This window comes from Ovis canadensis, chromosome 13 (assembly GCF_042477335.2).
Source record: "Ovis canadensis isolate MfBH-ARS-UI-01 breed Bighorn chromosome 13, ARS-UI_OviCan_v2, whole genome shotgun sequence".
Classification (NCBI taxonomy): Eukaryota; Metazoa; Chordata; class Mammalia; order Artiodactyla; family Bovidae; genus Ovis; species Ovis canadensis.
In genome coordinates this window covers 73,955,573-73,980,436 of record NC_091257.1, presented here as the reverse complement: position 1 = coordinate 73,980,436, position 24,864 = coordinate 73,955,573, and the positions used below count along the sequence as shown (strand labels likewise).

General features: G+C 51.7%; 1 protein-coding gene across 1 annotated transcript in view; it reads right to left on the bottom strand.

Moving 5' to 3' along the window:
• Positions 1-24,864, bottom strand: part of BMP7 (bone morphogenetic protein 7) — an 84,557-nt gene that overhangs the window by 30,314 nt on the left and 29,379 nt on the right. Inside the window, exon 2 of the mRNA XM_069546832.1 lies at positions 22,641-22,833. Within this exon, the coding sequence (XP_069402933.1) occupies positions 22,641-22,833 (193 nt within the window). The remainder of the gene's footprint in view (positions 1-22,640; positions 22,834-24,864) is intronic.

Sequence of the window (24,864 nt, the reverse complement as noted above, 5' to 3'; positions counted from 1 at the left end):
CTCATTCAGTTCTTACAACACTAAATCTCTGATGGATCCATGATAAAACCATGACTTGCCCAAGGTCACTTATCCAGGAAGATGCTAGACTGGGGCTTCAGCCTGGCAACTGAGCACCAGTGCAGAGATGCTCCTTATTTCCACACTACATAATTTCTTCATGAGGCCACCAAGCATTAGGAAGTGGACCCCAGACTAACATCATTAGCAGAGGGAGTGCTTTAATTCTCTTCCTCAGATTTGTAGTAGAAAATAGTTAAAACCGCAATTGACCTTGTAAGGATGGAGGGTGAATGAAGATGGATGGATGGATGGATGGATGGATGGATAGATGGAAGATGGATGGAAGGATGGATAGATGGTGATGATGGATGAATAGAAGAAAGATGGATGGATGGATGGATGGATTTTTACATTCCTAGATAGTAGAATTCGAGTATATAAGATATCATAATGTCCCTTTGCAACTTTTAATTATAAGAATTAGAAACAAATATTTTGAGTCCTTTGATAGCCAGTTAATATATTTGAGCTCCTATACTGTACCAGGCAGTGGGTACAGTGATGAACAGCATCCAACCAGTTCCTGCTCCAAGGTATTGACAATCTTTTTCATACTGGGGGGAATCTAATTTTCCTGGGAAATTACATGGCTCAGTCGGTAAAGAATCTGCCTGCAATGGAGGAGACCCAGGTTCAATCCCTGGGTCGTCAGGAAGATCCCCCGGAGAATGAAATGGCAACCCACTCCAGTATTCTTGCCTGGGAAATGCCATGGACAAAGGAGCCTGGCAGGCTACCATCCACGGGGTCACAAAGAGTCAGACATGACTGAGCAACTAAACCACCACACCATGCATGTGATTGAGATACGACTTCCGAGCTCATGGACAGCAAGCGGAGTCACAGTACAAGGCGGTGCCTTGTCTCCTAGCCAACCAAACCACAGTCTCTTGTGACTGTAGGACACTCACTGCCTCTGCAATGCAGAGAGATCAGAGGAGCAAGGAAGACTTTTTAGAGCCACAGAGCATTTTGAGGATGTTGTTCAACTTTCACGGCCAAACCGAATTAAGATAAGGAGACACTCTTCTGTGATCCATTTACTTCTATTTTTTTCCCGGGGCCCTTTCAGATGTAGCTTCAAAACTGACTTGGAGAAGGATGTTCACACAGATCCCAAATGAGAGTTTCCACTACTCTCTTCATCTCCAATTTGACTTGATGGCTTTCCTAGCTATGGAGAGTTACCAAGACTGTCAACAAACCAGCTTGCTGCTCTCAACAATTAACAGATGAGAGAAGAAACACACTCTGAAACAATCCCCTCACTCGCTCAGGCTCCCAGGGCCCCAGCAGGAAACCACCACACTGCAGCACAGAAGTCATCAACCTGGGTGGCGACTCTGCCAGAAAATTGTTATTTGCAGGAAAATGTGACCAGATATCCGGATAGGCCCTGATGGACAGTAAAACAATGAATAGTAACTCAGGGAACAGAATCAGGCCTTTGGAGAGAGAACGCTTTGCCAAACGATACTAAAAGTTCTCTTATTACAGCCGGGACACCGAGGGCCAGATGTTACAGGCGAGCGTTGACTCATTGTGAATCAACGTGCATGCGAGCGCAGCCTCCCTCCCCTGAGTCCTGGTTCGCAGTGTGTTCCAGCCTTGCTGAGGAGAGCCAAGCCTTCGTGGAAGGCATTGGGACAGGACAGCCCTGTCAAGGCGGGGGAGTAGGATGCTTACACAGGCTCCGCTGTGAGACGGAGGGCTCAGCCCCAGGTTGGCACCATGAACAGGACAAGCAAGAAATTACTCAGCAGCCACGTCCAGACAGATGGCTGAGAAAGTGTGAATTTCTTGACACCACCTGGAGCATCTTATTAGAAATCAATGGCTCTTACTCCAGGAGGAACAAACAAGCCCTTTGTGACATGTGTATTCACCACGAACACACCGACCTTCCTAACTAGGCCCAGGTGAGAGCAGAAGCTGGACACGTCAGGGTGGGGGCCTCGTGTGTGCCAAGTCACTTCAGTCTTGTCTGACACTTTGCGACCCCGTGGACAGTAGCCCATCAGAATCCTCTGTCCGTGGAATTCTCCAAGCAAGAATACTGGAGTGGGTTGCCATGCCCTTCTCCAAGAGATCCTCCCAACACAAGGGCTGAACCCATGTTTTTTACAGCCCTTCAACTGACAGGCGGATTCTTTGCCACTAATGCCACCTGGGCTTCAGGGAACCTAAATGCCCTCTCGCCCCTTTGCCACTGCTGAGAATCTAGGTGCTTTCTGTGCACCAGCTCCCTGATCTCCAACAATCAGGTTACTGTTCCCATTTTATACACAAGTAGAGTGAGGTTTAGAGAGGGGAGGACAAAAGTCCACACTGATAAACCTTGAAAGTGAGAGAGCCAGGGCACAGTGCTGGAAGCGTGACCTGAGGACTTGGGCACTTAAGCCTCGTCACTTCCTTAACTCAACCCCTCACCAAGGGGCAAGAGATCAGGAGCTTGTTCAGTCCTGCACGATGTGTGTTATTGTCACAGCATTGTGGGGAGCAGAGAAAATATTAGAGAAGGGGCGTGGTATGAAGTCCAGGCAGCAGGGGAGGAAGGAAGCAAGTAGGGCAAGCCAGCTGATTGCAGAGCCTCAGTTTCCTCCTCTGTAAAATGGCCAGAATGCCCTCTCCTGCAGCAGGTGAGGGAGCTAAGGGAAGACTACTCTAAGGACAAACTCCCAAGGCTCTTGGAGCATTGCTATAGTTACTCCAAGTCACGCCAGTGTTGGTGCACAGTCCCTGCGGGACAGCAAAAAATTCTAGGATGGGGACTTTATTCTGGTCCCAGTCCTTATGTGATTTCTTAAGATCCCTACATATCCACTCAAACAACAATAGATCACATATCCACTCAAACAACATTCACCTTTGACAGCAACATTCCTCAGAGTGTATCAGGATGTTCACAGTCATGCACTGTCTGCAAACATGCCATCAACAATTCCTCCTCTCCCTCCCCATGCGCAGCGCTCTCATAAATGGGGAAGTCTGCTCGCACCTCTCACATCTGCAGGGACCATCTGACTCGCTGCGGACCAGTGGGAAGGAGGCCCTGCCATGTCCAGGGCAAGAACGCAACAGGCTTCTCGGATCTGCTCTGCTGCCCACTGGACCAGCAACCCTGACTCCTCTACTGGAGAGAAGGCACGGAAGGGGAACAGGGTAGCAGCTGTGGAGGAGAAGGGTCTATGAGGGGAGAAAGAGAGAGAAACCAAATCAGCCCTCATGGGAGGTGCATCTAGGGCATTCTGGCCCCATCCACGCTCCCAGCTTCATTGGGGACTACAACAGATACTACCAATAGTAGAAAAACTGCCCGGCTGAGCCCTGCCCAAATTCCTGAGCAATTAAACGACTGTTGTTCCAGCCACTGCGTTGTGGGTGGCTTGTTCACCACAGAGATAGAACCCAAACAACAGTCACACTGTTCAGAACCGAAAAATGGACAACTGACCTTAATCTACTGAGAGGGACAGATGAGTGAAACAGAGAGCACACCCCAGTGCTTCACAGCTCCATCAGAGGATGTGCTTGCTGACAACGGGGATATATGGTATTAAGTAAGAAGGTATCATGAACAGGATGTGTGATTTGCAAATTTCTGGGAAAATAGAATATGCTAACATTGGTTAAGAAAAAAAGAAATAGAAAATTCGAGTCAAGATACTCAATATGTACTAGTGAATTGAAATAGGAGTAAAACACCTTCCCCAATCCACATCCAGATGGTTTGATACTGTATTTTTACCAAGTTCACCAAATTATTAAGAGAAAATTGCTTCTTATACAAACTGGTCAAGAAAACGCAAGAGGCAAATTGAGAGGCTATATTGTAAAGCTAGCATGATTCCAAAGACGGAGAAGGCCAATTTGAACAGACATTTCTTTAAAGATACACAAATGGCCAGTGAACACACAAACAGAGGGTCAACATCATTAGCCACTGCTATTATTTGGTCGCTGAGTCCTGTCCAGCTCTTTGCAAGCCCATGGGCTGTAGCCCGCCAGGTTCCTCTGTCTGAGAATTCTCCAGGCAATAACACTGGAGTGGGTTGCCATTTCCTACTCCAGGGAATCTTCCTGACCCAGGGATCGAACTAGCGTCACCTGTGTCTTTTGCACTGGCAGGCGAATTCTTTACTACTGAACTACCAGGAAAGCCCCTTAAATAGCACAACTCTGAATATACTAAAAACTAATGAATAATACATTTTACAAGGTTGGCTGGATGATGGTATATGAATTATATCTCAGTGAAGCCATATTTTAAAAAGTGAATAAAGCCAACCTAAGTTCAAAATATAGAGCACAGTGTCATGATGCCAACAACTTTTTCTAAGCGGACACACCTTACTTGGGGAACCTAAACACAAATACTCCGGAGCTGCAGCAGCAGTTCCTTCTGAAGGGTTTCTCTCCTCTACACACACATCAACATTGGCTCAAGTCAGCAAGCACCATCTGTTTCTGAAAGAAGTGAGACAGTACGAATTTGCATATTTCCAGTTTTATTGGGTCAGTGGAGCAAACCCCGGCGCGGTGGCTGGCCTGGCTTCACCTCCTCTTCGGGGTGGGGACAGTTCTGCCCACTCCTCCAGGCTCACAGAGGCAGCCGGGCTGGGGAACAAACTTAACCTCCCAATGAAAGAAACACCAGGAGATCAAGAAAGCAGACTTCGCTCCTCCCGAAACCCAGGCTCCCCCAGTCCTTGCTCTGTGTGAGGCACAAACCACCAGTGATCCCAACTCTGTGGTGGGGAGGGGTGTCAATATTTAACCACCAGCCTGGGGACAGAGTGGGCTTCCCTGGTGGCTCAGATGGCAAAGAGTCTGCTTGTCATACAGAAGATCTGAGTTCGATTCCTGGATCAGGAAGATCCCCTGGAGAAGAGAATGGCAATCCACGCCAGTAGTCTTGCCTGGAGAATTCCATGGACAGAGGAGCCTGGCAGGCTATGGTCCCTGGGGTCGTAAAGAGTCTGAAACGACTGCATACCTAACACTTTCACTTTTCACTGGGGTCAGAGCACTACTGGGGCTTGCAGGCTCCCCCTCCCAGGGACACCCAGGAGAGTAGCTGAAATCCAACCCACAGAGGAAAGCAGGAGGAAGCCTATGCCATCACCTGACCCAGTTTCCAGCATCTCAACCCACCTCCCTCTGGAAAGTTCTACCATGACAGAAAAGGGGGTATTTTAAAATCTCCAGCGTGGGAAGGTGGAAAGTCCTTTTCTTTCCGCCCCTTCCCTGCTTTTTTTTTTTCCTTTCTGCCCTGTGGTTCCTTAGAGACTATTTAGAGACTGTGATCTCAAGGAGGGCCTTTGTCCACGACCCATTCCCGGAGCAGTAGAGCCCCACGCAGGATGCAAGATGCCAACCGCTCCGCCCAGGGCCTTGGAGAAATCATTAACACTTTGCACACTCTTAGCTCCTGGGAACACAAGCCTGGAAGGATGGGAAGCCTGAGGATTCCTCTGGCCCCTGGGCTCTGCAGGCAGGAGCGAGAGTTATGGTCCAGGGGCTGTGAGCGCATCTCACCTGAGGACAAGTAAACCCTGAGGAAGGATCCTCAGGGTGAGCAAGACAAAGGAAAGCATTAGATTCGAGGGGTGAGGCTGCCCAGGGAGGTCATTCCTTGAAAAGTGTCTCCTGAGGGAGGCCAGAAGGGTGAGCAGGGCTGATGTAGCCCAGGGCAGGAAGTGTGTTCCAACAGAGGGAACAGAATGTGCAAAATCTCATGAGAGAGGCAACCGTGGAGGGGCTCCGGGAGCTCGGTGAGCACAGGGGTGGGCCGTGGCACGAACCTGCAGGGTGGCCTCCGGCCACGGGAAGGTTCCGATGCTGGGAGAGCAGAGTTTTAAGCAGGGAATGGAAGTAATTGGCTTTGGGTAGACTCTCGCTAGGGCTTCCCAGGTGGCTCAGTGGTAAAGAATCCACCTGCCAATGCAGGAAACTCAGGTTTGATTCCTGGATTGGGAAGATCCCCACTCCAGTATTCTTGTCTGGAGAACCCCAAGGACAGAGGAGCCTGGTGGGCTACAGTCTGTAGGGCTCACAAACAGTCAGACACAGCTGAGCAACTAAGCACAGCACACAGACTCTCCCTCAGCCCTGCTCTGACCCTCACCCTCAACCTGTGGCTCTTTGGGAAACTGCAGGGCTGGACATTTCACTTTTAAAACCCTACATATTGTAAACAGTTTCTGGGCCTCGAGAACACTCCTCAGAAGGCAGTAAGCGATGGAGAGGCCAGAGCTTTCCCAGACTAATTCGATGTCACGGAGGGGGAGCAGGCGATGGCGCTGCTAAGGATGAGTCAGGCTGGGAAGGCAGCAGCCCCGCCACCATGCACCTGGAGTCGGCCCAGCCGGCAAACATCAGCCCTGCAGGGAAGCGGGGAAGGAGATCAAAGGAGCCCACGGAGGAAGTGGGGCGTGGCTGCCCTGAGGCTCTCGGTCCTGGGAGTGCCCCTCTGGGCCGGGGAGGACCCAGCCCAGATCCCAGCACCCCACTGAGCTTCAGGGAATGCCCCATCTTTCTTCCAAGTCACCCAGACTGTCCCTGGTGATCCCAGGACAGGAAGATGAAGTCAGGGAGGTCCAAGGCTTTTTTTAAACATTTTTTTTTCTTAAGGCTGCGCCTATCCAGGAAGCCTAAAATTAAGTCATTTGGGGAGAAAGGTGGAAAAATACACACACTAAAGCATAATATCCTCTCGCAGCCAGAGCACGAGTCACCAGCCCACAGCTTCCCCACCCCCAGCACTGTCTGTCCATCTGTCTGTCTGTCTCCCTCCTCTCTTCCCTTCCCCATCCACCTACCAGGGCATTCACAGGAGGGTCAAGAACACTCCTTCCCAGAGCCCAAGAGGCCTATGTTATCAAAGTCAGGATGCAGATCAGCAGCCATTAAGGTCTGGGTCTCCGTTGCCCCGTTTGCAAGACGAAGGGTTGCAGTTTGCCAAGTTCTCAGAAACTGTCTCCCGCAAATAAAGTATTGAGAGAGGAAAATGAACAGGTTGAAGACCACAAAGTTCTGTATTCAAATAAGACCAGAAAGCACCAAGAGCAAGCACCAGTTGGCACTAAGAGGTTTCACGAGGCACATCAGCTCTCGAGAGGCTCTGAGAGATCCTGGACTGTAAAGAAACTATATATAGTTCTTAGGACTATAGAGAAAGCTGAGCACTGAAGAATTGATGGTTTGGAACTGTGGTGTTGGAGGAGACTCTTGAGAGTCCCTTGGACTGCAAGGAGATCAAACCAGTCCATCCTAAAGGAAACCAGTCCTGAACATTCACTGGAAGGACTGATGCTGAAGCTGAAACTCCGATACTTTGGCCACCTGATGGGAAGAACTGAGTCATTGGAAAAGACCATGATGCTGGGAAAGATTGAAGGTGGGAGGAGAAGGGGATGACAGAGGATGAGATGGTTGGATGGCATCATCGACTCAATGAACATGAGTTTGAAAAAGCGCTGGGAATTGGTGATGGACAGGGAAGCCTGGCACGCTACAGTGGACCTCCCTGACTTCAGCCTGGTGGCAAAGAGTTGGACATGACTGAGCGACTGAACTGAGATCCTGCTGCAAAGCACTGCCTCCTCTGGCCATGGAGAGTGCTTACAGAGGCTCTGAACTTGCCTACACATGCAGATCATGGGGGCTGGCGGTGGACAGCAATGAGGACTGGAACTAAAAATGGGATGCAGCTACCAGCTGGAGAAAACATCCAGGAGGTCTAAGTGGAGCTCAAGATTCTCCCCAGGGTAGATCTTACTCTGAGGAGGTCAGGGATGTAGGACTGCGAAGTAAGGCTTTGGGTCCTAGGAAAGTTGAAATCAAATCACCTCAGAGTGATCCTGGGAAGGCTCTTTTGTTTGTAAAATGGGGATAGCAATGAGCACTATTCTAAGGATGCACTAACTAAGTACAGTTGAGATGCCTGCATGGAGCTGAAGGCTTAAGGCTCCAGGGTACAACAGAGCTCACTCACAACCACATCATTCTGCCCCTCCGAGAGGCAGCAGTCTTAGAACAGGCCTGGCATGGAAACAGCCAATCGAACCCCACGATACCTAAGAGGCAAGTCCTGTTGTCCCTTTCACAGGAAGGAGAGTGAGGCTCAGGGAGGCTTACAGAGCTCCTGGGGTGGAGGGAGAGCAGCCACCTAGAGGAAGCTCAGCATCCTTTCCACCCTTCTGGCCCCTCCCTGCTTCCATCCCCAGCAGCCCTGCTGGGCCTTCAGAACCTCCATTCTGAACAGATCACCGCCCTGCTCTAAGCCCTTTATTAGCTCTTAGAATAAAAAAAACAAATTCCCCACTGTGTTTCGTGAAAAAGGAGAGGATGTAACTGCTGGTCCAAACTGGGAATCACTGGGGAGAAAAAGGAGGCATTGACAACTCCAGGTGGGCACAGGGGGGCATTTGTCACCCTTCCTATAGGGTCTGGGGGTGTCTGGTCCCCCTCCCTCTCCAACACCTCCTCCCACCCCAATGTGCTTGTGTCTGCCCCCCAGGGCTCCAGCTACCCCAGCCTCCTTTCAAGCTTTCATCTGGGCCAGATTCCACCCACTCCAGGCCATGGTCCATGCTGTTCCCACTGCCTGGAACACGGTTTCCTGTCTTTTTTCCCCTGTCACACCTGGACACCCTGCAAACCCCCAGGGAAGCTCCTGCCTGACAGGCGCATCCTCTTCCAGCCTCACAGCCTCTCCTTTCCAGCACTCAGGTTGGAGCTGAAATGTGCTCCTATGGTTCTCAGGTTTTCCTCTCACCCCAACACACTGTAAGCTCCTCAGCGGCAGGAACCAGTCCTGCTTTGCTCACCTCTGTCGGCATCCCAGGATCTAGCAATCAACATAGCACACAGTAGGTCTCAAAGACCTTTGAATGAATGTGCTGCTAACTGGAGTTTCGTTTCAGGCAAGGAAGTTTTCTGGTGTCACTTTCTGTAGTTTTATGTTACTCAAAAAAAGGACGAGTGAGTGTTGTTTCTAATGATTCAAGTGCCTCTGGGCTTCTCTGGTGGCAAAGTGGTAAAGGATCCGCCTGCAGCGAAGGAGACATGGGTTTGATTCCTGGATCGGGAAGATCCCCTGAAGGAGGAAATGGTAACTCACTCCAGTTTTCTTGTGTCGGAAATTCCATGGACAGAGGAGCCTGGTGGGCTACAGTCCATGGGGTCACAAAGAGTCAGACGCAACTGAGCAACTGAGCACACACCCACACAGGTGCCTCCAGAAGTGGGTTTACCTCCACTTCCCTGGGCCTCGGGCCACCATCCACTCCATACCCACCGGGAGTCTTCTTCCAGCTCATGGGCACCAGGCTGCCTGGTAACTTAGGCTGGTCTGTGCCCAGGCACCTCCACATCCCCCACCTTGCACAGGGCCTGCCTGGGTAGTCACAGGGTGGCCAAACCGCCCCCAGACCACCCCAGTTGGAGGCTGCCTGGCCACCTAGGCTTCACCTCCTCCACTTCTGTGTCCTCAGCCCTCGGTCAAGGTCAGCTCCCTGATCTGCATGTTGTCAGGAGAAACCCAGAGGATACAGATGGGCAGGGGACCTCGACTAGGAAGAAAGTCAACCTCCAGTTTACTTTGGGACCCAACTCTTGTTCCTACTTACTTAAGATTCCAGGATTTGGGCCACAGAATTCCCAGAAAACTGGTGGTCTGGAATTCTGTTTACCCTGGGCATGATCCCTACAGAAACCAAACACTGAGAAATGAGCCATGCTGGGGATTTCAGAGCTCAGAGGTGAGACATAAAGGCCCCTGGGTGCTCCCAGAACAACCAGGCCTTGTGGGGCACGTTGTGGAGCTCTGAGACGGGAAATCCCACGCGCCAGGCAGCTGCCTGCGTCTGGCATCCCGGGGGCGGGCGGGCGAGACGCTGAGCATGGGAGACTCATCTTTCGAGACTTTCCCCGGTTGCTCCATTTCCTCCAGCCTCCAGCTCCAGCCCGAAATAGCACAAGGTAAATTCAGCCTCCTTCACGCACACACTCAAGGAATAAACAAACACACTCATGTTGGGTCATCTTTCCTACCTTTAAAAAAAAAAGAACCACAGGCTGTTTTAAGATTCCAAACCCAGACACAAAAACGTTAAGTGAAGCTGGGAAAAAGGAAATGAACTCAGCAATGGAGTTTGCAGACAGAGCAAGTGTTGTGAGGACCACAGTCCAGGTTTTCAAAAACAAAGACCAGATCGCGAGGCAGAGGAGGTAGGGGTGCTGAGACTGCGGCCCCTCAAAACAGAGAGGTGACAGGGTGCAGGCAGGCTGAGGACACACCCCTGTGCCGGGCATCACACGTGCCTTATGCCACTGTACCCCTGCTAGCCCTGCCAGGTGGGCACACTTGTCCTCTGTTATATTTTGTCCCTCCCCTAGGAGAAGATCAACGGCAAAATGTCTGCCCGCAATGCGGGAGATCCAGGTTCGACCCCTGGGTCAGGAAGATTCCCTGGAGAAGGAAATGGCAACTCACTCCAGTATGCTTGTCTGGAAAATCCCATGAACAGAGGAGCCTGGTAGGCTATAATCCATGGGGTCACATAGAGTCAGACACGACTGAGTGACCTCACTTTCTTTTTTTTCAGGAGAAGATCCTGAGTCAAAGGCTTGAATGCAAGTGGTTTGTCTGAGAAGTGACCCCAAGAACCACCAGGAAGAGGGCGGGAAGTGAGGCAGGGATGGAAAGAGGTCAAAACATGAAGCTGGGGGCATCTGGGGCTCCCACCTGCCAGGCCCCCCCGGACGCTGTCTGAACATAGTTTTGCATGGTACTTCCTGGGGCACGAGGAGGCTGGAGTCAATATCCACTTGCCCTTGCCCACCTGTGATGGAAGGATGCTCTGGGGGCTTGATTCCACAGTGAGTTGCCTGCATCCTGGGGTCAGAGAAAGCCCCAGGGCAGGAGAGGGCAGTGCCGAGCAGAAGCAGCTAGACTGCGGCTCCAGCCAGCCGTCACAGGGAGGAGGCCTTGTCCCAGGTCACAGCTGGCGAGGTCAACACAGCAGGAGTGCCCATCTTGGGCAGCCAGGGACTCTGTCCCCGTGATGATCTATAGGGGGCACCTGTGGGCGGGGGACCTTGGAGAGAAGACCCAGTGATGAAGGGGAAGCCAGTGGGCGGTCCCTCTTACAGGAATCAAGACTACAGACCTCATGGATTCTTCTCCTAGGAAGAAGGAGGGATGTGCCCCAAGCCCTGCACGTGTGAAAGTTTCTCAGTCATGTCCAACTCTTGGTGACCCCATAGGCTGTACAGTCCATGGAATTCTCCAGGCCAGAATACTGCAATGGGTAGCCTTTCCCTTCTCCAGGGGATCTTCCCAACCCAGGGATCGAACCTAGGTCTCCCGCATTGCAGATTCTTTACCAGCTGGGCTACAAGGGGAAGCCCAAGAATATTGGAGTAGGTAGCCCTTCCCTTCTCCAGGGGATCTTCCCAACACAGGAATTGAACCGGGGTCTCCTGCACTGCAGGTGGATTCTTTACCAGCTGAGCTGTGAGGGAAGCCCACCCTGCATGTGTAATGCTGGGAGACGTTCTCCAGGGGCTCTGGTGGAAGACGCTCTCCAAGGAGACACCCCATTCTTCTTCCTTCGAAAAGGGCTGGCTTCTCTGGGAGCTGCGCCTTCAAACCCTTGTCCCACCTGAAAACCTGACTCACAAACCACCCCACACCCCTATTCCCCTGGTCTGTGGACCCAACCCTGGAGCCAAAGGGAGAGCCCAAATCCCTCACCCACAGCATCAAGGGGAAATGAGACATCTGCTTTTGGACCCAAGTGTCATCTTTAAAAGTCCCTAACTAGGCTCTGAGGAAGAGCCCCCCAAATTTAAAATCCTACCCCCTTAAAGGCTCTCATCATCTAGTTTTCACTCAAGAAGAGGAGCCACAGGATGTGTGTCAGGCACCAGGGCTGCGATGGTCGAAGGCGCCGGAGGCCCCAGGCTGAGGACCTGGCGATCTTGACCGCCTGCATGCAGATTTGGAGGATGCGGGTGTCGAGTTGGGTTTTGAAAGAGGTCAGGTTGAGACAGATGAGCAACAGTAGCAGAGGATTATGACTAAATGCTCTGTCTAAAGCTGGTTGATTGTCAAGGTCACCAGGAAAAAGCAAGGTATAAGTAACCCACAGGCAAGAGGTGCCCAAGGAGACGTGACGACCAAATGTCACGTGATGTCCTACAGCGGAAGAAGGACACCAAGTAAAAACCAAGAAAACCTGGGTCAATTATTGACTTCAGTTCATAATAATAATGCATCAACATTGGTTCCTTAAATACAGCAAATGCACCAAACTCACGAATGTCATTCGGCTTCCCAGGTGGCACAATGGTAAAGAATCCATCTGCCAGTGCAGGAGACGCAAGAGACACAGGATTAGTCCCTGGACGGGGAAGATCCCCTGAAGGAGGTCATGGCAACCCACTCCAGTATTCTTGACAGGAAATTCAGGACAAAGGAGCCTACCAGACTACAGTCTTCCGGGTCACAAAGAGTCAGACATGACTGGAGCAACTTAGCACACATGCACACGGATAGGGGATCTTAGCTCCCGGACCAGGGACTGAACCATACCCCCTGCAGTGGAGGGTGAAGTCTTAACCACTGGACCTCCAGGGAAGATCCACTCCCCCAACTGCCTCCAAATGCCCAAAGCCCTGGGCACTATAGAGGGAAAAGAAGAAAATGGTGCCATTGCGGGCTGGCAGTTGGAAGACAAAGGAGGAGCCAGTGTTTGGAAGCATGCTGAGCATCTACCCAAGTGCCAACTTCCACCCTGAACTTGAAATAACCAAGGGCTTCCTTAGTCACGGTTGACTCCTTTAAAACATCCCCTTCCTGGTAAGCCTGCATTTCCCATCCTTACTGAGTTCACATCTGAACAGGCACTTTTCTTCCCAGCTACAGATGACCGCTCATGACCAAATTGAAAAATATTAATTCTCTCTGTCTCCTGCCAAAAAGGCTAAAGCAATTACAGGCCCTGATATGAAACACAGATGTTAATACATTTGGAAAAACAGACTCCTATGGACGAGCAGAGGTCCAAGTATGAAGTGCTTTTGGAATTAAAGCGCTGGGATCAAGTTATATAGCCAGCCCCCAATACTGAAGCCCATTCTTCCAAAATTCATTCCAGCATAGGGAACCCGGGGCCAGGGCACACAGGCTGACATGTCCCCTACTTGCAAACAAGAACCAACCCACCCTTGGGTACCCACTGGCACACAAACTCAAAATAATATAATTATAATCATCACAGGGAAACTTCCCTGGGATCGAAAAGTATTATAATTATGGGCAATTTTCACTTTTTGGAAATTGGGCTCAGATGCTGAAGAAAGATTGCAAGAGAGGTGTTCTCGGGTTTCAGTTCTGGAAGAGAGAACACATTGGAAGGTTTGCAAGGATGGACGGACCCAAGGCTGGAGGCTCGGGAAGTGAGAGAGGGGCGCCAGCAGGTACCTGTTTCACATAGCCTTGTGCCAGCCACTGCGCCTGGTGCTAAGACTCCTCGTGAAAGACACTGCTAACCGTCAGTCCATTCAGGAAGCCCACGGCTAGGAGGCTAGATCCCTCTAGCTCCATTCATGCTTATGTGTCTTGCTGAGCACCTACTGTATGCCAGGTTCCAGGCACAAAAGATGGAACAGTGAGCAAAGCACACCAGATGCCTGTCCTCAAGGAGAGTTTGTCCCTGGCTCTGCTCTTGGGCCACCATGATGGTCTCCACGCTCCCACTCAGATCTTCGCTGAGGCCCAATGAGGCTCATGGGGGCTGACGAGCCGCCCGAGTCCAAGTGGATCCCGAGCCCTTGGTCTTTACTGACTGTCCACACAGCATCTCTGAGACAAGCAGGGCAGCTCTTCTGTCTTCTCAGCCTCAGTTTCCTTGTGCAGAAAATGTTTCCATCCCATTACCCATTTCCTAGGATTGCCATGCAAAGAAAGGGATGTGTGTATCCACCAGCCAAGGAGGAAAACCAGATATGATCAGGAACAGATACAAACGTCCTTTCCTTAACCCCTAGCCCGCTACTGTGCCTCAGTTCCCTTGCCTGCAAAATGGAGTGAATGGTGGTACCACACTGAGTGCTCTGAGCAATCAGCTTCGTCATCGTCACCATCGGGCAAAGACAGACAACTCTTCCCTCCGTTCGGAGAGGTGTTACCCAAACAGGAGCGTGCAGATTACATCACGAATTCAGAAGACATCGGCCAAACGAACGAGATGTAAAGAAGGGGCCCTTCTTTGGGTGAGGTGAGTCTGCAAGGGGCTGCCTCATGGGGCACTTGATCACCTTGACCTTGGCATTCATTAAGTATTCAATCCATGCAGTGACAGGAACAGGGCAGAGAAGCAATTCCTTATAAAGGCTCCTCAGCATCTCTATTTGGAATCTCCTCTCCCAGAAAGGTGTCTCAGTTGCCACCTGCTCACTCTGGGGAATCGAACACTAGCAAAACATCGTCCTGGGAAAGGAGGCAGGGCAGGAATCTCCACCTGCACTGAATGGATGACAGGACTCCCACAAGGTCCCTCAGATCCTCAAAGAAGCAGGAAAGAACAAGGAACAAGTCCACTCTGAGGATACTCGGACTTGTTACATCAGAATTCTGGGGGGGTGGAGGGGGTTGGAGGGAGGGGGTGGACCCAGCACGTGAAATTTTACTTGATGCCTGGTTTTGAATTCCGCCTTTAGTGTGTGGCCTCGGGAAGGTCCTGACCTCTTTGTGCCCCAGTGACCCCATCCACAAAATGGGAGAATAACACGTCTTGAGGATGCCGTGAGGACTTAGAGAGGGTGCGGGCAACTTGGAAGCACTCGACGCAAAGAATTGCCACCACTGACTTGTGTCTTGCCCTGTGAAGCCAGTTTGGGGATGAGTTACAAAAGGAAATGGAAGGCACAAAGTTTTTAAAAGGCATCAAGGCCCACATTGGCCCTAGCCCACAGGACAGGGGGCCAACAGACAAGTGGTCCCGGGCTGCAGAGCAAGGCAGGCCAACTGCGACTTGACCAGCACAACTTGAGCTGGACACAGCTTGGTGTCCACGCAGTGGGGGTCCACCGGATGCAGGTTTTTTCCCAGCGTGATCCCTTTGGGCACGTGAGTAGACCCCAAGGGCCCCTGAGTCCTGGTGAAGCTGCTCTGTGCCGGCATTCGGAGAAGGCCCTGGAGGAAGGTGGCCAGGAATGCCTGGGTACCCTGGACCAGGCTGCTGCCCCCTGACCTTCTAGGACATTCCAGCCGTGCCTGGACAGCCAGTGCTCCCTCTTTGCCCTCTGGGAAGCTGAACCAGCAACTCCCAAGAAAACAGCTCAAAACCAGAGCTCACGCCCTGGGGCGGAGGTGCTGTGGTGCGAGGTGAAAGCCAGGAGACGCAGAACCAGGCACGTAGGCCCTCTGTGGGAGCAAGAAAACTTCAGGAGCTCCCGGAAACCTCGACAACCAGCGCCCGACAGCACCTCTCCATTCAGCCTGCCCCTGCCCCTGTGCCATGGAGCTGTCAGTCAGGGCCTGGGCCACACTCGGGCTCAGTCCTCTGCGAGGGAGATAGTCTTCTCTGAGAGACCAAGCCAAGAGGAGTCTGGGGGCCTGGGCTGGAAGAAATCTCTCCCCCTTGCTCTCCTGGGCGTGTGTGACGGCCCACAGAGGGAGAGGAGCGAGCTCAGACAACTGTTCTCAGTTTGGGCTACACAGTGAATCACCTGGGAGTTTAAAAAATCGTGATGCCCAGCCGTACCCCAAACCTCAGTCGTGTACTGAGTATGCACATAATTTGCAACCCCTTGGAAAGGGCTCCTCTGTCCATGGAATTTTCCAAGCAAAAATACTGGATTGAGTTGCCATTTCCTCCTCCTGGGGATCTTCCTGACCCAGGGGTTGAACCTGCGTCTCCTGCTTTGGCAGGCGGATTCTTTACCATTGAGCCGCCTGGGAGGCCTGGCTATGCAGGTGATTCTAATGAACAGCCAAGGGTCAGGACTACAGCCGGGAACTTGGAGTCACCCTGTTTGAGCCTCTTTCCTCCAGGGTGCTGCTGTGACCAAGAACGCAAGCCCTGGAATCCAAGAGACCCGAGGCTGAGTCCCACCTCTGCCCTGTTGGAGCTGTGGGGTCTCAGGTAAATAACTTCCCCTCTCTAAGCCAATTGCTACACCTGGGAAATGGAGATATCAGGTCTCTGCAGGGTCATCTCCAAGGTCCTTAATGAAGGTGAAGTGCCCTGCAATGCGACCATGTCCCTCTGCCCACTGCTCACAGTGACTGAAGTCAGATAAGAAGCAGTCTCCTTACCAAGTCCTGACACGACAGACTTGGGAAGGGTCTGATGACCGGCTGCCCTAGGGCTGCCCCAGGGCATGGAGACTGCAGTGCTCTGCCCACAACCCCCGCCCCCCCACAGTGGGATGTCCTCTCCCCCAGCAGTTCCTCTCCCAGTTCTGTGCATCACTTTCCCAGGAGCTTGTCAGACACACAGAAGCTCAGGCCGCACTCCAGCCATCTGACTTGGAACCTGCATTTTCACCGTGTCCCTCTGAGGTCACCCTCCTGGCAGCCCAAGTCCCTGAGACACACCGAGGGACATATTTTATCCAGCTGCCAGCTTCATCTTGACTTTGGCAGTGATGGAGTCCCCATGAGGGGGTTCTGCTGGCTGGTTGCAGCCAGGGTGTCTCACTGACCAGCTGCGTTTCCTACAGGTGGGGCAGATCTGCAGAGAAAAAGCATGGACCCACAAGGAGAGGGGAGGGGAAGGGGGAGGCTGGAAAATGTCCAAGTTCCACAAATGAAACCCATGAGCTTTCGGGACCAGCACCTTCACCCTGAGTTGGAACCAAAGCTAGAGCCAAAAGGGACAGAAGTGGGACCAGCTCCTGAAAGCCGAGCCCCACTGCCCAGCCCCTGGTCCAGGGTTCAGAAAAGAAGTGCAAGACTCTAATCCCTTAGCACCTCTCACCACACCTCTTCCCCAGCAAGGCCACTGAAGCCAAGGCCACCTTCCCCAGACCTGCTCCTCAGCCCCTACTTCCCCCACAGCAGGCCAAGGGCGGCCCCAACACGCTTCTCCAGCTGCAAGCTGAGCCCGAGGGCCATGGAAGGCCTCCAGCTCGGCTCATTATCGGAATTTAATCTGGATTCCAAGAGATCAAGAGGACTCTGTGGAAAGTGGCTGCCACAGGGGGAGAGATGCTGAGGCCGACCCAAAGCCGGCTAATCCCCAGCACCCCGAGGGCTTTCCTGGAGCTCAGGCAGAGCCTCGCCAGATGTCCCAGCTCCAAGCTCCGCGCAGCTGGGCGGTCGGTGTCGGGGAGGCCACGACTCCCTTAGCAGAGGGAGCAGGCAGCTACACAGCGAGGCGGCGGGGGTGGGAACAGGGCTTCTCTCAGGGTCAGATCAGCCAAAGGCCTTCAGCTTGAAGAGGGTGCATGACCCAGGTTGGGGAAATGCAAACTAGGGCTCCACCTCCAAGCAAGCTCAGGCTTACATCCCCATGAGATACTGCAGAATTGCAGCATAGAGGGTAAAGGCAGTCCCACCCCCAAAACCCAGAGTCCTTCATTTCCCTAAGCAGGTCTCTGCATCCTCGGCAATGAAAGTGATGATGATGGTGATGGTGGTGAGGATGGTGAAGGTGGTGAGGATGGTGAAGGTGGTGAGGATGGTGGTGACGATGCTGACAGTGATGGCGATGCTTCTAATATCTGCTAAACCTTCACTGAACACTTACTATGCTCAAAGTAGATTTGTCAGCTCCCTTTATCCTCACCACAACCCTGGGAGGTAGGTTCAGTTATTATCCCCATTGCACAGAGGAGGAGGCTGAGCCTCTGAGGGGTTACTACTTCCCAAGGCCACGCTGGTACAGAGTGCAGGGATTTGAATCTATACTTTGGGTGTTTTTGTTTGTTTGGCCATGCCTTGCAGCATGCAGGATCCTTGTTCCCCAATCAGGGCTGGAACCCATGCTGCCTGCAGTGGAAGGACAGTCTTAACCACTGGACAGCCAGGGAAATCCCCAAATCTACACTTTAAAGAGCTGGACTGTCCTAGCTGGGGAATTACATCATAGGATCATTTTGATTCTGGATTCAAAAACAAAACCCACCCAGAAAAAAAGAATCAATAATTTTTTGAAAAAAAATTTTCTAACCTTTTAACTTTTGGAGAATGAGGGCCTTGCTTCTTTCTTTCCAGTACTAAGGATAAGAAGTTTGGAAGTCTAAAGCAAGCAGCCCCGCCTGCCCACTGGCTGCCTCTGTCCACTCCCTGCTCTACACTGTACTTTCCACCTGCCACATCATCCTATGTCACCGCCTCTGTTTGAATGTTACCTCCTCGAGGGGCAAGGACTGGGGTCCGGTCACACCCACCACCACCCAACACACAGCAGGTGCTCAAACACTTGCTGATGGGGAACTGGGTCTCCCAGCAAAGCCCAAAGGCCCCTGAGGCAGGAACCCAAAGCTGGGCTGAGCGTCCCCAGAGACGGCCTATGGCTAAGCTGCTCATCAAGACGAACTGTGACGCTGGCCACAGAGCCACTGACAGCTGTCCTGCCCATTCCTCTTCCAACCACAGTGACTCAGGCCTTCTCTTTTTCTTGGGCCTCCAGATTCACCCCCCAGATCTCAGGCAGGGGGGAGGAGGTGGCCACTTCAAACTACGACGGAACCAGGTGCCCACGAAGACAGCAAGTTGACACAGGCAGAAAGACGAGGAGCTGCCGGCAACCACTGCGGAAGCCAAAGGCTGGTGTTTCATCTAAGCGAGGACCTGGTGGCCCGCCCCACCCTGGCATCACCGCCTCCCTTCTGTCCTTCCAACAACCCACGCTTGCTTGTCTCCACCTCAAGACAGTGGCCCCTACAGTTCCCTGAGACACCCTCTCCTCATCCCATTTTAGATCCTTCTAGTCATTCAAACACCCCCAGCTCAACAAGCCGTCTAGGAACACCAATCGCCTTATCAGGCCAGTGGGTCTACTTATTTGCTAAGTTGTTGACTGCCCATCTTCTTCACCCAATTATGGATGGAACTGTATCTCCTACAAACATACACTCCAGTCCTGCCGCGGAGACCTCTGAATGGGACCTTCTTTAGAATTAGGGTCTTTACGAATGTAATCAGGTAAGTAATGAAGTCGTGCTGGAGCAGGGCAGCCCCTAAGCCAAGATGACTGGTCTCTTTATCAGAGGAGGAAAGGCACACAGAGAGCCCGCAGAGCCGTGTGACAACAGAGGCAGAGACCAGCGCAGTGCGGCTGAGAGCCAGGGATGCAGTCAAAGGCCAGCCTCTTCCAGAAGCTGGAGGAGAAGGGCAGGATCCGTCCCTGCAGATGCCACCCGGATTTCAGACTTCCGGCCCCCAGCTCTGTGAGAGAGCACATTTCTATTGTTCTCAGCCACCCCATGTGTGGCGCTTTGGGAGGGGATTTATAAATGCCCGACGGGGACTTCCCTGGTGGTCCAGTGGCTCAGACTTCGCCTTCCAATGCAGAGGATGACAGTTCAGTCCCTGACCTGGGAGTTAAGATCCCACATGACTCATGGCCAAAGCAAAATAAAACATAAAACAGAACCAATATTGTAACAAGTCCAATACAGACTTAAAAAAAATCATCCACATCAAAAAAAATTGAAAATAAAAAAACTGCCCAGCTTTGAGATAAGGTCCCTGCCGCCATGAGCTGGGCTGGTTTATCCCAGTGGTTTAACAGAGGTGGTTGAATAAGTGAATGGCTGGGCTCCCATGGATCTCTCCAAATGCATTGGCCTCTGTGTCCTGTGGGGGGAGCTCGCGCCCACCAGCCCCATCTTGCCATCACTCAGTCTCTGCTGCTCTTCCCAGCACGTGGACCAGAGGGAGAAAGCATCGCAGGTGCTTGGGGTGCTAGTTGGGGTGCTCCTCACATCAGGGGCAGTGCCTGAGGACACTCCAGTCCTGAAACAAGCTCCACCCACATCAGCAGCATCCCAGCTGACCCCAGTGACCCGGCCAGGGAGGGGGAGCACATTCCTGCCTGGAAATCTTGGAGGAAGAGCCACCCAGGTGACACCAATCAACCCTCTCAGTCCTGCTCAGCCAAACCCAGTTGGGGCAGCCACATTCCTGAGGTTAAACCTCTTGATGGAGGTTTCTGAGGCAGGTTTGGGGAGCCTCCCAGAAAGCCCAGAGTGTGAGCTGGGCTCGAGGTTTGCACAAGTGGACCAATCAAGTGCCATTAACCAATAGCCTCTGGGTACCTGCCTCACCCTCAGTACATCAGCCTTCACTAAAAAAACACAGTCAAACATATGCTCTTGTTCAAGAGCCCCAGGGGCTTTGTGAGAGTATGGAGCAGACATATGTCGCCCTTGGGGAATAAACTCAATGCTTCTTGTTGTAATTGGGTCTGGGAGCCAGGGTCCAGACTGTCAGGGTTAACTGGGGCTTCTGAGGGCCTTAAGCAAGATTTGGAGGTGACTGACAAGGCTGTCGCTGCCTGCCCAGAACCACACCCACATTCCCTCCCCGCTGGAAGGGTCTGTCATCCTCTCCAGCAGGGGGGCAGTACAGGAAAGTGCAGACAAGTGGGGACCCTAAAATGCAGATATAGTCCACACTGAGATGCCATTTGTCACCCATCAGACAGGCTAACAAAGATCAGAACGGTTTGATAAGACCATGTTCGGGAGTCCATAAGGGCCACAGGCTTCCTCTATGTGGCTGGTGGAAATATAAACTGACATAACCTCCAAAGAGAACAGTTCAGCCAAGTCTATCAGAGTTACTGCCGTGTGGGCCCTCGACCCCACAATTCTGTTTCTAGAACTGTATCTGACTGATAGGCAAGTGTTGGCCACACAGCCCATGCTGTTTATAATTCATAAAAATTGAGAGCTCAGCATGTGCACACAGACAATTGGCTAAATACCTTCTAGCACAACCCGCACAATGGGAGATGCATGGTGATGAGAAGAACAAGGATACCCCCGGGTAGTGATGTGAAAGGATCGACAAGGTTCACGGTCAAGACCATGAAGGTTTAGTAACAGATGTAGGTGCAGGAGACACTGCAAGATGAGATACCATTTGTAAAAATATTTAAATGCACAAATATACTTGCTGATTTGAAAGAACTCAAGAAACTGGGGGCAGAGACAGTTAACTAAGACAAAACACTGGAAACAGTCAAGAAAAAGTTGGTTTTCTAGTATTTAAGATGACCCCCCAAGTGACAGTGCTTGCCAAGCCAAATGTGCTAACAGGTTCCCTTTCTCACTGAAGAGGCCAGCACAGTCCAGCAGAAAGGAGGCACCCACACTGTCTTCCTTCCATTAATTATGATGAGTGGTAGGGAGGGGGAGGTCTGACATCCCAAAATGTCTAAACACTCAGCCACCGGGTCGCACGACCTAGGTCTCGTCCACCTCCGCACTTCAGAATGTCCCTGTTAGGGGAATGTTCCAGCTCATTCTCTTAGCCTTCTCACCCCTTGGAGGACTTTGAAACAAAACTAAAAGGTCTCAAGAAATTAAAGTCTTTCAACAGAAGCTTCCAGTTCCTGACCTCAAGATTCTTGGAAGGCTAAGAGTTCTCTGCCTGTTTATTTTTCATTTGTGGATTTTTATCCCCTAAACATTTCATTACAAACAGCCACTTTCATTGGTGCCCTTATATCACACGTTGGGTTTCAGTGATGCGTGGGAGATAGGCAGATGGCAAAAAATGCTTCTTCTTCTTCTTCATCCCCCTAAAGACACACTGACCCAGGCGACCCATAAATATCCATAGGGGGCCACACAACTGCAGGCTCCCGTGACTGTCCCTATTCCTGACCCAACCTGCTGATGGTGATAGTTTTAAGAAATGGTGACATACACCATTGTGTTGTTTGGTCACTAAGTTGTGTCTGATTCTTTGCAATCCCATAGACTGTAGTCCGCCAGGCTCCTCTGTGCATGGGATTTCCCAGGCAAGAATACTGGAGTGGGTTGCCATTTCCTTCTCCAGGGGATCTTCCTGACCCAGGGACTGAACCCACATCTCCTGCATTGGCAGGTGGATTCTTTACCACTGAGCCACCAGGGATGCCCAACCTATACCATACAGTTTCTCTAAAAAAGATAAACAGCCTGGCATGTGGTTGGTGCTCCCCCAGTCAATCCTAAAGGAAATCAATCCTGAATATTCATTGGAAGAACTGATGCTGAAGCTCTAATACTTTGGCTACCTGATATGAAGAGTTGATGCATTAGAAAAGACCTTGATGCTGGGAATGATCAAGAGCAGGAGGAGAAGGGAGCAAGAGAGGACAAGATGGTTGGACGGCATCACCAACTCAACGGATATGAGTTTGCACAATCTCCAAGAGATAGTAAAGGACAGAGAAGCCTGATGTGCTGCAGGCCATGGAGTCGCAAAGAGTCAGACACGACTGAGCAACTGAACAACAACAATAACATGGGGAGTAGCCACGACAGACCGTGCCTCATCCTCTGCCGCTGCCTCCTCTCAGCAGGAGCTCAGGACCCCGCCCAGACCCCGGGATGGTACCCACCTGCCCAGGTGCTCTTGCAACACCTGGTAGACACTGATCCGGAATGTCTCATTGTGGAAGTGTTCCCGGATGTAGTCCTTGTAAATGCGGAACTCAGCTGCAGTCACGGCCTCCCCTTCTGGGATCTTGGAGAGGTCAAACCGGAACTCCCGGTGGTGGTAGCGTGGGTGGAAGAACTCTTTGTCATGTTCCACTGGGAAGGGAAGGAAACACACATGGGTACCAAGAGTTCATTAGTGACTGGGTTTCACTCTGCAGCTCAGAGTCCAAGCATCATGCCTATGCTTGATAGAGACCTGCCCGTAACTGGAAACCCCTGGTGATGACTGCCTGTTCCAAGCCAGGCCAAGCCGAGAATGGGGGTGTGGACCTCCAGTTTACAAATGAAGACAGCTGAAGAACCCAGAAGTACAAAAATGTATGTTTGCCCATTGTGTGCTCTGTGATGGGTCTCACACTGAGCACTGTTGGCCACCACATGATAGAACATGGAGGCAGGATTTAGCCCCATTTTACAGATGAGGAAACTGAGGCTCAAGGAGGCCAGGTAACTTGCCCAAGGTCACAAGTTAGGTGAGTGGCTGAACTCTGAAACCCACACTCTTAACCTTTATACTCCCAGGAGGCAGGCGGCCTGACACTAAGTATCAGTTGTGCCAGGTTAGGTCTTAGCCAAGTTACTTGACCGGTGTGTGTGCCCCTTCCTCCAGGGTTAACACTGGCCTCTTCTCATAGGGAAGATCACAGGAGGTAGTGTTTAGGACAGAGCCAGGCAAATGGAAAATAACTGCATTTGCCGTAGTTACCGAGCCTCTCAAATGAGCTTTGAGAGAAGCAATCACCATAAGAGAAATAAAATGTGCACGCGGCCCCACGGACTATAGCCCCAGACTCCTCTGTCCATGGGAGCTCCAGGCAAGAACACTGGAGTGGGTTGCCGTTTTCTCCTCCAGGGGATCTTCCTGACCCGGGATCCAGCCAGGGTGTCCTGCACTGCAGGCAGATTCTTTACCATCTGAGCCACCCACAAAACCTCCCCACTTATATACAGAGCTGGCAATGAATGGACGGGCAAGAAACATGTCCGGGTAACAGTGGGGGTGTCCAGGTGGCCATCCACTGTGAAAGCTGCTTTCTTCGGACACGGATAATGTACAAGTACAAGCTGACCCCCTGACCAGCTCTGGGGCCAGGGGCAGTGACTGTCTCGATCCTGAACCTCCACTGTCCCGCGCAGCCTGACGCCTAGTAGGGCTCCATTAATCTACCGGATTCAATACATTAGTCTTCGTGTAATTCCCGAATTACAATTTTTTAAACAGCATACATGCAGTAAAGCACACAGACCTAAGTGTTCGTGAAGTTCTGTGAATTTTCTCAACACAAACGCCCCCAGAGCACAACACAGCACATTCACGACTAGCGCCAAAGACACCCCCACAGGGCGCCTCCCTAATACCAGACCCTCACTTGTCCCCAGAGGTGACTGCCATGCAAACACCCGATAGCACAGACTCACTTTTCCCACTTGGGGTCTCCCCACCTGCATCCGCGTCCTTCAATCAACCGTGTGTGCCCCCCACCCGCTCTGTGGCTGCGTGGAGCAGCAAGTCACTCATTCAGCTGCTGTACTGGATGTCACTGTATGGACAGGCCACAGCTGACTTTTCTGTAGGCATCTGGGTAGTTTCCACTTTGGGACCATCACAATTGGGGCCATGATGAACATTCTCGCTTTTTGGTGAACACAGTTCTATGAGGTAAACACCTTGAAGCAGGACTGCGAATGCACAGAAACCAAAGGTTGGTCAAAGGTAAGCATTGTGAAGGAAGGGGCATGGAGAAGGGTCCCCGAGTGTTAGCCTGGAGTGCAGTAATGCCAGCAGTGGATGTAACTGGGAGGAAGAATCCCACAGGCGAAGCAGGAAGGAGGAAAACACATGTGGAGGCAGACAGGTTAAACTCGAGGTGACCTGCAGGAAATCCACGCGGGAAAGTTGACAGGAGTTTTGAGAGTCCAACTGGGGACTCCTGAGTTGCACTTATGGATCACATTTTGTGGGAGAGAGGCACACACAAGAGAAAAATGTAGTGCCCTCGGACCACTATTGCATGAGAGATGGAGAATACAGACATGGCAAGAACTCAGTCCAGGGAAAGAAGCAGGACTAGAGATAGGCCAGATAAGACAACCAGCCTGTGGCCAGACTCAGATAACAGGGGC